Below are 15,339 nucleotides of genomic sequence, written 5' to 3' on the forward strand. Positions count from 1 at the left end.
CCCTGGGATTTTTGTCATGTTTTTGCAGGATCAATAGTTCAAGTATTCAGTTTGCGCCATGTAATTCCACAAGACCAGTCTTTGAAATAAGAACTTCTTGTCCTCGGCAACATCTTTATTTGCTAACCTAATGTGTAGTTTCAGAAAGCTTGGGACAGTGCATGTAGTTTGTGTTGTAGGCAGTATTCATTGGATCCAATTTTTTTAAAAAAAACAGCTTGGATGGGTTACCAATGATGAATATTTACCCAGCTAGAGTTACTATTTTGCTATGCTGATACTTAAAGTAGTGAAAACCATTAGCGATGATCATTTCCAGTTTTCTGCCAAGGTACCAATTACTCTCTTAATATCATTTCATAAATGTAGGATGATGCTCTTTACAACTTGAATCTTGCCTTGGAGATTGCAGAAAAAAAACTGGATATCCCCAAGATGCTGGATGCTGAAGGTAATTTGCATTTCACTGTCCAGTACTGTTAGATTACTGATGCTGTACAACTCCATTAGCAATGAACATATCTGGAGGTATATTGCAGATTGACTAGAATAAAAGAAGGATGATACATGTTGTCTTTATTATCTTGACTGTTTACAAGGCAATAACTGTGATGTAATGTGATGTAATGTAATGTGATGGTCCCTGAGCTCTTTTCCAAAATCCCTGTTTTAGTAAAACATAACATTTTCTTTCCAAACAGATATAGTAAATACAGCAAGACCTGATGAAAGAGCTGTTATGACTTATGTATCCTGTTACTACCATGCATTTTCAGGTGCACAGAAGGTGAGGTCAAGCCTAGAGACCACCTCTGACCTTTCTATCTTGAGCCTTCTGACCTCCAGCTTTCATTTCTTACCTGTGTCATAGTTTATACATTTTTCAGTGTATTTTAGATTCTTTGTATTTGTCTTCCCTTTCTGCTACTGCATTGTTCCTACATTATTCTTTTCAATTCCTAGCACTGTTGTGATGTTCAATGGTACAGCATGTTTTCCAAAATCTTAATTTCATTATGGTCTGACCAATGGTTGGCAGTGTCTCATCAGTTACTCTTTTAATGGACTATCAAGTTAGAAGGAGCATTTATTCATCTTCTTGTCAACGCTATGTATTCTCCTAGGTTTGCTTCACCGTTGAATAAAGCTAAGTCATTGAGGTATCTACCAAACTACAACCCTGCCATGGTCAAACAAAACCTTGTTCATTCAGTCCTTGTCTATTCAATCCCTGTTCTTACCCTTTCCCTTCTCCTCCCATCTTTATTCTCCTCTCCTCTAGATATTGTAAACACGCCGAAACCTGATGACAGGGCTATTATGACATACGTTTCATGTTTCTATCATGCTTTTGCTGGAGCAGAGCAGGTACTCTCCACACATTAATTACTGTAACGTTCTGGTGCCTGCAGTGTTTGTGTGCATTATACTCCAACACTAAACCTTCCTCTCTTCCCCTTCCCCATCTCCACTTCCAAAATGCCTGTACGTTACATACATCCACTCAGCATAGGAAACCTAGGAAATCAGGAGCAGGTGGAGGCCATTGAGCACTTGGCAGATCTTTTATTTCCATGTCCTACCCTTTTGCCAAACTTCTTAATAGCTCTTGCATCTGTCTAACTCTTGCTTAAACATTCCTATTGATTCTATCTCTTCAGCTTTCTGGAGCAGAACCTTCTGGGTCGAAAAAATGCTTACCTCAGTTGTACTTGTCTTGTTTCTGATTTTGTAATGGATTCCTTGATCAGGGTGGCAAAGATTCATTCACCATCAATTCCTTTCATTATATTAAATACCTCAATCAAACTCCTTTGCTCTAATGAATATAACCACAGGCTATCTAACCTCTCATCATAGGTAAACCAGGTATTAATGCAGTGAACCGTTGCTGGGACACCCTTCACAGTTGTATAGGCACAGATGTCTGGCTCTACCTTACTCAAGTGGTTGTGTGTCTTTCAAGACTGTGCGCTCTATCCCACTACAATTGCTAAATCCTATTACAAAGCGAGTAAAGAAAAGGATATTGTTCTCAACCATCGATGCATAATTTTCTATTGAAGCAAGTGCTAATGGAACTGCAACTGAAATCTAGATTGCAGCTGGTGTCAGGAGTGAGACACTAGCACAGTTTGCACTGGCTCAGCTCTGACTTATACTGCATGTTTGTTAGTCAATCATGCCAATTTACTTCCAACTATGCAGTAATAATACAGGGTAGACTTCATTCAATAAAGAAAATTGTTGTTCAAGAGATAATTTTAGTTAAAAACCAAGTTGATGCTGGTAAATTCTGCAACCACCTGTCAAGGTACAATACTTGGCTTCTGTTCACCTGTGAATTATTGGGTATTCCCCACAAAGTTGATTGTTGTGTAAATGGACCATTTACTCAAGAAGTCTCAATGCAATCAACTTTGTGGATTGGGTTATCCATGTTCATATGTACAGAGTGATTTGCAGGAGTCCTTAATTCCATAGTTAACATCCATTCCAGATTCATCTGTAATCCAGCTCATTTATTGTCAATCATATAATTAAGGGCAGCTGTAAATTTTTCTATGCATCTGCACAAGGTTAGCACAACTCGCAAATTAGTTGCCATTGTCCTAAACAAAGGTCAGGGTTGAAAAATTCAATTTGCTGAGGTTCATTGATCATATTAACTCTCATGGCATTGAATCATGGTTGAATGATTTCCAACCCCCCTCCCCCACCCCCCCACCCCCATCATCACCTGACTTAGAATATTTTGAACATTTACCAAACTCTGAATAAAGCTCAAAAAAAAATTTTTCTCAATATCTGTCCTGAACCGGTTCACTAATATCACATGATGTCCTCGGTTTCAAACTTTCTTGTCTTTCTTTAAAGTACTAGTTTGTCTTTACTTGATTTATGCCTTTTACTAACTTATATTTTGGGGTTTCCAATAATCACCTTTTTTCTAGCCTGTAATGATTACGTTTCTCTAATATGCCTTCCCAAATCAATCCTTTACACTTGGCATCAGTCTTGTTGCTCTTTCCTGTAATAATGTAACATCTTTTATTTGGCATGGTGACCAAAACTGAACATACATCTTGTCTAAACAGTGATGGATTGTAAAGCTTTGGTATAACTTCTATACCTTCTACAGTTCTGCCTTTAACCTCTCATCTTTATCCTCTCTCTTCTATTGTTGCAGCACATTATCCTTGTAGTCTAAACCAGCTTATTGTATGTTTTACTGTTTTATCATGTAACGCCCATGCCTTCTGTCTCAATAATGCCAGTGTTTGTCAATCTAGGCTGAGATGGCAGCCAACAGAATATGCAAAGTTCTGGTAGTGAATCAGGAAAACGAGAAATTGATGGAGGATTATGAAAAACTAGCCAGTGAGGTAAGCTGAGAGTTGTGCCAGATATGTGAATGTATTTTACCCTTTATTTTTTATATCATCTATTGCTTTTGAAATTAAGAATTTTAGGTGCCCGTCCAAGATCTATAGAACAGAAGAGGACCGAGGTAGAAAAGTTGAGATATATCAATTAATGGCAATCGGGTATTGCCAAGCTTGTTTTCAAATTATGAATCGAAAATAATAAAGATTTTATTCGCTGCATAAATTCTAGAGTTTGGGAAGGCCAAGAAAACCAAAAATCTACCCCTTGTCAGAACTCAAAGCAAACTGGGCAGTTTATTTTAGTGACAATTTAAACTTTGTAATTACCAACTTGGCTCAGTTGGTAGCACAGTCAGAAGGTTGTGGATTCAAACCCCACATTGAGACTTTGAACTCATGTAGGCTGGGCTAGCATTGATGCAGTGCTGGGATGCGTCAGAGGTGCCGTCCTTCGGATGAGTTGTTAAACTAAAGGTCCCATCTGCCTCTTCGGGTGAACATTAAAGATCCCACAGTACTTTTCCAGAAGAGAAGAAGGTTTCTCCCAATATCCTGGTTAATAATTCCCCCAAAATTAAAAATGGTTATTGACTTTATCATGGGTGTTTTGGGGACATTGCTGTGCACAAATTGACTGCAGCATTTGCCTACAAAATACAGTCACTACACTTTACAGTAAATCTTGTGATGTTCTCACATTGTGAAAGGTGTATCAAATGCAAGGATTAATATTTTATTATTAAAGCAAAATGTGTATTTTTCTTGGGAAAAAAATGGCATAAAATTTGGCTTTAAATGTAGGACTGCACAATCTTAAATATTTAAGACTATACTCTTAAGACTAAGATCATGAGAAGTGTTGGGTGTCTGATATTTGAGGATATATCAGACAGCATGTGAACATTCATAATTCTTTTTGTTTCAACTTTATTCTAGCTTTTGGAATGGATCCATCAAACTATTCCCTGGCTGGAAAATCGGGTGCCGGAAAAGTCCATGCAGGCCATGCAGCAGAAGTTGGAGGATTTCCGAGACTACAGGCGTCTGCACAAACCACCCAAAGTGCATGAAAAATGCTATCTTGAGATCAACTTCAACACTTTGCAGACCAAGCTGAGGATCAGCAGTAGACCGGCATTCATGCCGTCTGAGGGGAATATGGTTTCAGTAAGCTAAGTTAAATCCATGTTACAGACTGAAATCTTCTTGGGTGAAAAAGAGTGCATGCATATTTTACTTGAAATATTGTTTACAAGAACTACTTAACAGGATAGAGCAAGTAAATCAAGAATAATGCTTTCAGATACATTAAGACAATTGGACAAGCGAGATAGAATAGTGTAGCATTGTTTATTATTTTTCATTTGTTTTAGTGTGGAAAAACAATGGCCTTTCCAATCCTGTACATTCCTGTTTAAGGTTTAGACGGATTGCTGGGTTGTTAGGATACGTGGATCAAACAGTGTGTTGATCCACAAAATACAAGTTACTCCACTTTACAGTATATCCTGTGAAGCACTTTGAGACATCCCTCTGATGTGAAAGGCACTGTAAGGATGATTATTATTTTATTTATTATTATTACTTGACAGAACATGATGGTTCCTCGGCTGATGAAATAGAAATATCATCTGTTATACAACAACAACAACAAAATTACATTTATAGAGCACCTTTCACTTAGGGAGGACGTCCCAAAGTGCTGAACAGTCAGGTGTCGGGGCCTGAGCATGAGGGGAGGGGTGGTGTAGTGGTGAGGGAAGGCAGAGAGGTGGGAGGGAGACCAAAGACACAGTCGAAGAGAAGGGTCTTGAGACCGGCTTTGAAGGAGGCAAAGGAGGAAGCGAGGTGAAGGGACCGGGGATGGAGTTCCAGAGTGTGGGGGCAGAGAGGCTGAAAGCCCGACCACCGATAGTAGGGTGGGTCGGGTGGGAGACATGGAGCAGGTCGGAGCCCACTGAATGGAGAGAGCGGGCAGGTTGGTAGGGAGTCAGCAGGTTGGAGTGGTAGGAGCGGACAAGGCTATGGGTGGCCGTAAAGGTGAGGACAAGGATCTTGAACTCGATCCTCTGGGGGATGGGGAGCCAGTGGAGTCGGGGAGGGTGGGAGTGGTGGGGTCATGGAGCCTGGTGCACGAGAGTGCACAAGCTGCAGAGTTTTGGATGATCTGCAGCTTGTGAAGGGAAGAGTTGGGAAGGCCGATGAGGAGGGAGTTCCCGTAATCGAGTCTTGATGTGACGAATGCGTGGATGAGGGTTTCGGCAGCCTGAGGGGTGAGGCAGTGGCGGAGTCTGGCAATGTTGCGGAGGTGGTGGTAGGCAGTACCGGTCATGGCGCGGATGTGGGGGAAAAAGGACAGTTCAGGATCAAACAAGACACCCAGGTTCCTGACTGGCTTAGTGAGGTTGAGTGTGCAGCCGTGGAGGCTGATGCTGCCAGCGCCTGAGATGCGGAGGCGCTAGCGCGAGCCAATCAGGAGGGCCTCGGTCTTGCTGACGTTGAGTTGGAGAAAGTTGACCCTTGTTCAGGACTTGACGTTGGATAGGCAGTCGGTCAGGACCCCAGTTGTCCTGTAGTTCAGGGTGGAGGCAGAGAGATAGAGTTGGGTGTCATCCGCATACATATGGAAATTTATCCCATGTCTGCGGATGATGTCACCAAGGGGGAGCATGTAGAAGGTGAAGAGGAAGGGACCGAGGACGGAGCCCTGAGGAACACCGCACGAGACGGTGCGGGGGCTGGAGGAGAAGCCATTTGTAGCGACTAAGTGGAAGCGGTGTGTAAGGTAGGACCTGAACCAGCCAAGGACAGAACCTTGAAGGTTGAGATGGGAGAAGAGGCGGTGGAGGAGGATTGAGTGGTCCATGGTGTCAAAGGCAGCGGAGAGGTCGAGGAGGATGAGGAGGCAGAGGGAGCCCTGGTCACACAGACCTTGATCAGAGCAGTTTCCGTGCTGTAGGCAGCATGGAAACACGATTGGAGGGGCTCATGGAGGAAGAGAGAGGAAAGAGCGAAGCTGGGAGGCAATAGCTCTCTCAAGGACCTTGGATAGGAAAGGGAGGTTTGAGATGGGCCGGTAGCTAGATAGCTGTGATGGGTCAAGGGAAGGTTTCTTCAGGGTAGGGGTGATAATGACTGTTTTGAGTGGGGAAGGAACAGTACCAGATGACAGGGAGAGGTTAATGATGTCAGCGAGTAGTGGGGCAAGGAGGTGGAGCTGGGATTTAAGGAGAGGGGTGGGGATGGGGTCCAGTGAGCAGGTGGTGGGCTTCATGGAGGCATCTTCATAACCAGTCCGAGTTAAATGACGAGCCTATAAAGTCAGATTGATGTTCTGGAAATTTTTGTTTAATTAAAAGAGGGGGTAAGAGAGTATTTTGACATTTATTTTCTTAGAAGTTTTACCTGTTGCTGTTCACTTCAGTGTTCAAAACAACCTTTCTTCAGACTACTAGTTTAGCATTTGATGTGATGGCCATTCATTTTGCATTCTGATATTTGCAAACTGGAAGCGGCAATTAATGAAACAAATCTGCTTTGCAAATATCATGTTTTAGTACTCCCTCCACCCCAGCCTATTATTGACTTTAATAGTGAAGTATAATATGGGATATTATAATTAGCTCATAAACAGAACAACACAAAACAACATTTCTATTGCTAGTTCTTATACTTTGCACTTTAGGAGAGTACAGGTGTTTTCACACACAGAGCGAAGAAAGATTAACCACTCCTGGATCTGTTCTAGTGTAACTTCTTGCACTCAGTGCAGTGATCATGGTTGAGCTCTGTTGGTGGGATATTCTCCTGATTGGACTTGGTTTCTGACCAGCAGAGCAAAATGAGGAACAAACGGGGGGGGAATTTAGATGAAGGCTTTATCTCCTCTCTTACGTATCCAGGACATTACAAGTGCCTGGCAGAGTCTTGAGCAAGTGGAAAAGGGCTACGAAGAATGGCTCCTGACTGAAATACGTAAACTCGAGCGCCTGGACCACCTGGCTGAGAAATTCAGACAGAAAGCTGCTATTCACGAAGCATGGTCACAGGGTAAGACAGCACCTGAAAGATCAATGTGACGTTATTGATTTGCTTAGAATGTATACAATCATGGCCAGCGTCAAAACTTACCTCTTTGACTGCATTTTCAGTCATTATTCACCCCCTCCCCCAGCTCAGTTGTCCAGCTAGCAGTGTAAAGCTCTGAGACATTCTTCTCACATGAAAGGCAATATATAAATGTAAATTGTATTCAAATGTTACCGCATAAAAATAGACCAGTTAGCCCAGCTGAACTGTGCTGATATTATTCTCCGTATGGGCCACTTAGTCTAGTTCCACTCTCAAATTGGCAGGATGTGACTAGTGGAGTGCCACAAGGATCAGTGCTTGGGCCTCAGTTACTTACAATTTACATCAATGATCGAGACGAGGACATTGAATGTAACATATCTAAATTTGCGGATGACACTAAACTAGGTGGGAGAGTAAACCCTGAGGGTGATGCAAAAAGATTGCAACGGGATATAGATAGGCTTGGGGAGTGGGCGAGTAGGTGGCAGATGGAATTTAATGTGGGGAAGTGTGAAGTTATTCACCTAGGTAGAAAAAATAGAAAAATAGATTATTTTCTAGAGGGGGAGAGATTAGATAGTGTTAGTGTTCAGAGGGATTTGGGTGTCCTTGTACACCAGTCTCAAAAAGTTAGTTTGCAGGTGCAACAAGCAACTAAGAAGGCAAACGGCATGTTAGCGTTCATTGCAAAAGGTTTAGAATACAAGAGTAGGGAAGTCTTGCTGCAACTGTATAGGGCCTTGGTGAGACTGCACCTAGTGTATTGTGTGCAGTTTTGGTCTCCTTATTTAAAAAACGACATACTTGTCCTAGAGGGGGTGCAGCGTAGATTCACTAGGTTAGTTCCTGGGATGAGGGGACTGACCTATGAGGATAGGCTGAATAAACTAGGGCTATATTCTCTAGAATACAGAAAAATTAGGGGAGATCTTATTGAAACATATAAGATTCTTAAAGGGCTGGATAAAGTAGATACAGAGGGACTGTTTCCCCTGGTAGGAGAATCTATAACCAGGGGTCACAGTCTTAAAATTAAGGGTCAGCCTTTTAGAACAGAGTTGAGGAAATATTTCTTCACTCAGAGTGTAGTGAATTTATGGAATTCACTACCCCAGAAGGCTGTAGATGCTCAGTCCTTAAACATCTTCAAGGCTGAGACTGATAGATTTTTTTAAAAATAGAGGGATTAGGGGATATGGGAATAGGGCAGGTAATTAGAGTTAGGTCTGAAGATCAGCCATGATCTTATCAAATGGCGGGGCAGGCTCGAGGGACCGAATGGCCTACTCCTGCTCCTAATTCTTATGTTCTTATGTTCTAATTTCCTTTTTTTTTAAATTGTGGACTGTGCCCCAACAGCAGTTTATTTTATAAGTGCATTTGATTAATTAATACAATGTATTAATAGGCTGTCAGTGAAAGCACAATAAGCTTCCCGAAAGAGAAAACAAAATTAATGCAACCTAAGTTTCAGTCAGCAGGTTTTTAGGGAGTTGAATGATCTTCACAAGTAGCTCATTGCTACTTCAGTATGCTGTATTTTGAATTTGAATATACATGTTTGTATTTTTCCCAGGGAAAATTGACCTTTTGGGACAAAAAGACTATGAATCTGCATCTTTGACTGAAGTTCGGGCTTTGCTGAGGAAGCACGAGGCGTTTGAGAGCGACTTGTCTGCACACCAAGATCGGGTAGAGCAAATTGCTGCCATCGCACAGGAGCTGAAGTATGTTTCATTAGCAGGAGTGTGCTATTTAACTGATAAACAGCTTTCATTTGATAGTGGAGTCCTGTGGCTCAGTGGTTAGAGCACTCGCTTTGCAAGTGAGAGACCCGAGTTCAATTCCAGGCAGAGGGCGAAACCTTGGGCAAGTTTCCTTACTCCCCACAGAGCCTAATAATAATCCCTCCAAAACCAAAATCAATAATACATTGGTCATTTTCAATCTACGACTGTTTGTGGGACATTGCTGTGCGCAATTGGCTGCCGCGTTCGTCCACAAATATACTGTCAATTTACTTTACAGTGTGTTCTGTGAAGCGCTTTGGAACGTCCTCCCGACGTGAAAAGCGCTATATCAAATGCAAGGATTATTATTTATTATTGTCACCATGTCGTATTTAAGAATTTGAAAAGCAGTTTTCTATAAGTTCATTATCTTTAAAAGATGTGCATTCCTTTTTTCCAAAGGAAGGTTTTGAAAGTTAATTAAGTTGACATCCAGAATGTTTTGTCGGTATACAGGATTGATTGGTTGTGCCTCTCAATCTTTGATGAGAAATTGTGGAGAAGATTAAGACCATGGTGAAAACATTGGTGTGATCATTCACGTACTCAGCAGCAACCTCATCTTAATATTGTTAAAGTATCCACGTCTGCAGCGCTCCAGCCCCACTGCCCTGCAAGACTTGGACTTGGGGAAGTTCAAATGTTTGCTGAGAAGTTTAAAAAAAGGAAACTGAAATGTTTTGCCCAGAATTGCTGCTGTTGGCATTCTCTTTTGGCTCAATATCCATCATCCGATTCCTTGGGGGTATAAAGCTTAAAATTGCTATAAAACCCATTGTCTGATGAAACCTAAACACAATGTTTGTTTGCTGGGGTGTCGACATCTAGCATGCTTTGTCAGTAGAGAGGATTGTTTGGCATTGTTTGCCTGTTGGTGAGTGACTGCTATGGAGCCAGAATGGGCCGAAACGTTCCATCTCTTATTTACTGAATTAATTGATCTCAGCCTGTGCAATTCAGCACGTGGGGCTGCAAGGGTCCTCTATTGTAAAATAAATTGTTAAATAATTGAATTCCATAAATAAAAAATGGATGATTTACATAAGTAAAACCTTTGCAATAGTGTATCATATTAACGATTAGACCATGAACTCAAACCCAGCTTCATAAGTTTGCCTATAAATTCAAAATAGCTACACTTTATAGTAAATCCTGTGAAATGCTTTGATGTGATTCAAACCCATGGTAAGGCACTATATTAAATACAAGGATTATTATTATTTGTCAATAAGCACAGTCGAATAGACTTATGTTTGCAATGATCTCTGGAGATGAAAGGATTACAGTTCTACATTTTTTGTTAACTTTTTGTTTTAAGTGAACTAGATTATCACAATGCCATTGGAGTAAACGAACAATGCCAGAACATCTGTGATGAGTGGGACAAACTTGGGACTCTCACTCAGAAACGGAGGGAATCACTGGAGGTGGGTTATTTGTATGATGCTTGCATGAAGATGAGTAGGTGAAAATACAATGGAGCAAACCACCAGCACAGGTCGTGGAGCAGAAAACTGCGAAGGGTTTCAAATGGGGGACTCAACCCATATCCAGGGTTATTGGATTTTTAGATTGATACTTGGATGACATTTTGTGAGACACTAGATGGGTAGACTAGATAGAATGATAATCTGTGGTGTCTGAAATTACATTAACATATTTTGTGCTCTGGTTCCACTTATTTTGAAATGGAAAAACTAATAGCTTTGTTTCCCTATATTTTCCTCTCCGTGTCTTCTGCCTAGACCTTGAAGCTCTGCAGCTAGGGGAAAAAGATGTGTTCTCTGCTCCTAATGTTAATCTTACAATAAATCCTGTGAAGCCCTTTGGGATATCCCGCTGACGTGAAAGGCGCTATTCCAAATGCAAGGATTATTATTATTCATTAGCTGTATGTTGGTGGGGAGGGGTGGGGGAGAGGGAGGACAATAATCTGTTAGGGTCCCTTGTGCAATTTTTTTTTCTGTATGCTCTAATCCTCGCCACACAAGAAGGTAGAGATAAAAAGCTCAGCATATCTGTGTTTTTTTGCTAAAGCTGTATGTTGCCACTCCAGCATTACCACAGGTGGCTTTAAAATGTCTGGAGCATACTGTGCTTATAAAAAAAACTTCATTGTGTTATTGCATTTCTTCCCCCCTCCACCCTTTTGTTTAACCATGAGCAGAGGACTGAGAAGTTATTGGAAACCATGGATCAGCTGTATCTGGAGTTTGCAAAAAGGGCTGCTCCCTTCAACAATTGGATGGAAGGAGCCATGGAAGATCTGCAGGACATGTTTATTGTTCATACTATTGATGAGATTCAGGTACAGTAGGTTCCAATGTGTTTTGAATCTTGTAGCTAACTGGGAAGTACATGGGTAGAGATATAAAGCAAGTTTTTAAGAGGAGAATTGTCACAGATAGCAAATAATTATTTAAAGTAAGAGGGAGGGCATTGGAAGAGTTATTGAGCTGGATGGTGTAAGAGGGCTAAATTAATGCACCATGTTGCAAAGACAAGTTGAGTGAATTCCTGGGGTTAATGTCTAATCCCCACTGATGTTAACTCAGTGCCACAGCAACTCATTGCCAAATAGTTGGCCACACCTAAATCAAAAATACTTTATCCCCCCAAAAGGTTAAAAAAGATGTAATATTTATTTGTAAAGATGTAAACTCATTTCTCTCTCTCTCCTCCCCTATGTGTGTGGTGACCAGTTTGGGTAGGGCTGTTGAGCGCCTGCCCCCTTAGTAGAATAGCCTGGCAAGCACCCTTTATGGGCTCACGCACAAAGAACATCTGTAAGATATCAAATGCTACTATTATTATAATAACCAAAGCAGATGTTTTTCATTTTATTGCCATCACAACATTCACTAGCAGGTTGAAGTGGGTACATATTTGACGACGGTCGTAAAATATGTTGCGTAGGATAATGTATAATGCTGTAGAAATACCCAGTCTAATGTTTCCTTTCCCTGCCCCTCATCTCTTTTTATGTTTAGATTTTGATAACAGCACATGAACAGTTTAAAGCCACCCTGGCGGAAGCTGACGCTGAGAAGCAGGCCATTCTGGGAATTCATAACGAAGTGCAGAAGATTGTTCAGACTTACAGTATTACAGCGACTTGGTCAGATCCTTACAGTACCATATCCCCTGAAGAAATCCGTGCCAAATGGGACAAGGTATCGCCAGACAAAATATTCTCGCAAACAATCAAATCAGAAACAGCAGCGGGTACTTATTTGCTTTGAACAAAGGGAGCAGTTCTTCCTGTCTGCTGAATGTAGTCTGCTTTCTTCGATAGAATATGGAGTTTGTAAAGAGTAAACAGAAAGGGGGAAGATTGCTTAATAGCAGCACACACCAGTGAAGTAATGTACTGCAGAATCTCGGGTTCTCTCCTGCAGTATTCTCACACACTCCAGGCACAGAGCAACATAGACAGATGTATCTAAGGTCATATCCCTGACTGAGGCTTGATGGGTGAACAGGTTATCTGCACTAATAGCTGAGAAATGTGTGAAGATATTATAGAAGGGATGCAGAGGCACTGGAGAGAGTGCAAAGGAGATTCACAAGGATGATCCCAGAACTGAGAGGTTATACCTATCAGGAAAGGCTGAACATACTTGGACTCTTTTCTCTTGAAAAGAGGAGGGTAAGGGGTGACCTGATAGAGGTCTTTAAAATGATGAAAGGTTTTGATAGGGTAGACATAGGGAAGATGTTTCCACTTGTTTGGGAGACTAAAACCAGGGACCATCAATATAAAATAGTCACAAATAGATCAAATAGGGAAGTTAGAAGAAATTTCTTCACACAGAGAGTAGTGGGAATGTGGAACAATCTACCACAAGGAGTTGTTGAGGCAAATAGCATAGATGTATTTAAGGGAAAACTAGACAGGTACATTAGGGAGAAAGAAATAGAAGGTTTTGCTTGTAGGCTTAGTTGAGGAAGGGCAGTAGGAAGCTCGTGAAGCATAAACACCGGCATAGACCAGGTGGGCCGAATGGCCTGTTTCTGTGTTGTATATTCTCATATATTCTAATGTGTAAAGGGCACAGGAAATATCTAAAATCATACCCCACCTCAAACAGAGTAAGAGGCATCATATATGGAGAGCGGTGATTAATTACATTCCATTAATCTTGTTTGATTTCATTACAATCGGTCTTAAAACTAAAGCAAAATCAATACAGTATGAATCCAGGGGGAAAAAAACTGTGTAATGCAATGCCTTACAAGGCTGTAAAGGCAGAATAAATTGAGGTGTTTAAAAGGTATATGGGCAAATACTTGCGAAGTAAGGGTATTAAGATTATGGGAAATGGGATTTAATAAGATAGAGAACTGACAGTAAATAAATTGTAGAGCAGACTTACAAGGCGGAATTATCTACTCCTGTTCCTATTATTGTAGTAAAGGACACACGAGCAGAGAAAGTCATGTAACAGGTTTTATTTTGTACACAAATGAGTGTTGTTTATTTCTTCTGTCCATCATCAGTGCACTATTTTGTTGTATTTATTGGTGTAGGTTAACCAGCTGCCTCTAAGGAAAATATCTGATTTATTACTGTTCAATACAGATGTAGCACATGAAGTGGATATTTGATCTTATTTTTCACTTTTCAGTGATGGGTCTGGAAAAACCAACAGGTTTGTTCTATTGCGCACATTGTGTAAACACAGCTGTATTGTGCACCATGTTAGCACTTGCACAGAGGGACTTACAGGCATCTTTGAATAACACATGAAAATGATGTATTGATTGTGTAATTACAACCATTCTTTTTGATTTTCATTGCAAAAACCCAAAAGGAACAGTGATTCCTATGTATACTTGCATTTAACATACGGTGCATGATACAGCTGCGTTTACAGATGGTTCACACACCATCCATAACTGAAGACAGATGTTCACTAGTGTTTGATGAGTAGATTAGCAAATTTAGATTACATTGAATTGAAGGTAAATCATGTTAAATGGCAGGTGAAACAGTTGGTGCCACAGAGAGACTCCGCCCTACAGGAGGAACTTGTGAGGCAGCATTCCAACGAACATCTGCGTCGCCAATTTGCTAACCAGGCCAACATCATCGGACCGTGGATTCAGCGTAAAATGGAGGTAAGATAAACATGTGGATTACCTTTTATAAAAACAAACTCTTTTTTGAATATCATATTGAGTGATTCACAATTTAAAAATAATTTAAAAAAATTCTATGTTTTCTTTTATATATTTTGCCTTAAAAGAACTGATTCCATTTTAAACATTGTGGATGGTGATTTACGATTTGATCACGACCATTCCCCCTATCCCACCACCCTTTCCCTCCCCCCACCCAATCCACCATCCCATCGTGGGTTGAGGTGACAATATCCGTGCCCTTGAACGCAGTGAGGATGGAGCCCAAGATGACTTCTGACACTATTAAAACAACTTGCATTTATATCACGCCCTTCATGCAGAGAAGCATCATAGAGCACTTAAATGTATTGTCTCAATATCTGCAAGGCACATTAACAAGAGAGAGAGTAGCCTCTCAGAAAATATATCAAGGTTTTTCGGATATCACTTAGCAGTAATCCAATTTAAGTTAAATTGTTTGACAGTTGCAGATTACCTCAGGCTAACTTTCCCTTAAAATGCAGCGAGTTCCAATATAGTTAAAATATCATGAAGGAATACAGCAGAATTCACATTGTGGGCTAGACTTCTGTGATTTAAACCCATATGATGCCACTTCCCAAAAGAATCCCTTGGCGAAAGCTCTCAACTTACATAGTCTTTTAACAGTCACTTTTTACTATAAATTCAATATAATAACCTTTGGGGCAAGAAGGCAAAGGTCTAATTATTTTCTCAAAATGAAATATTTCAAAATTACAAAAAAGTCTTTACATTCAGTCTTAAATTAGAAGCTAATTTGTTTTATGAACAGGTTTCCAAATTAAGAATGAATTTAAGAAGTTCCCAAATTCTGTGCCTTCTAAAACTTTAGACAAAATTGACTTTCGGACTAAGATGGAATTTCAGGCCTCAACTATGTACCCTCCACTACTCTTTTTATTCCCAATTGTTACCCAATT

General features: G+C 40.7%; 1 protein-coding gene across 1 annotated transcript in view; it reads left to right on the top strand.

The window, feature by feature from the left end:
* The window catches only part of LOC103178911 (alpha-actinin-2), a 53,763-nt gene that overhangs the window by 30,597 nt on the left and 7,827 nt on the right, over positions 1 to 15,339 (top strand). The window contains exons 7-16 of the mRNA XM_007893896.2: positions 370 to 451; positions 1,283 to 1,368; positions 3,294 to 3,386; positions 4,326 to 4,556; positions 7,292 to 7,439; positions 9,040 to 9,190; positions 10,572 to 10,680; positions 11,421 to 11,561; positions 12,244 to 12,426; positions 14,240 to 14,374. Of these exons, the coding sequence (XP_007892087.1) occupies positions 370 to 451; positions 1,283 to 1,368; positions 3,294 to 3,386; positions 4,326 to 4,556; positions 7,292 to 7,439; positions 9,040 to 9,190; positions 10,572 to 10,680; positions 11,421 to 11,561; positions 12,244 to 12,426; positions 14,240 to 14,374 (1,359 nt within the window). The remainder of the gene's footprint in view (positions 1 to 369; positions 452 to 1,282; positions 1,369 to 3,293; positions 3,387 to 4,325; positions 4,557 to 7,291; positions 7,440 to 9,039; positions 9,191 to 10,571; positions 10,681 to 11,420; positions 11,562 to 12,243; positions 12,427 to 14,239; positions 14,375 to 15,339) is intronic.

The sequence above is a fragment of the Callorhinchus milii genome, unplaced genomic scaffold (genome assembly GCF_018977255.1).
Source record: "Callorhinchus milii isolate IMCB2004 unplaced genomic scaffold, IMCB_Cmil_1.0 Scaffold3, whole genome shotgun sequence".
Taxonomy (NCBI): Eukaryota; Metazoa; Chordata; class Chondrichthyes; order Chimaeriformes; family Callorhinchidae; genus Callorhinchus; species Callorhinchus milii.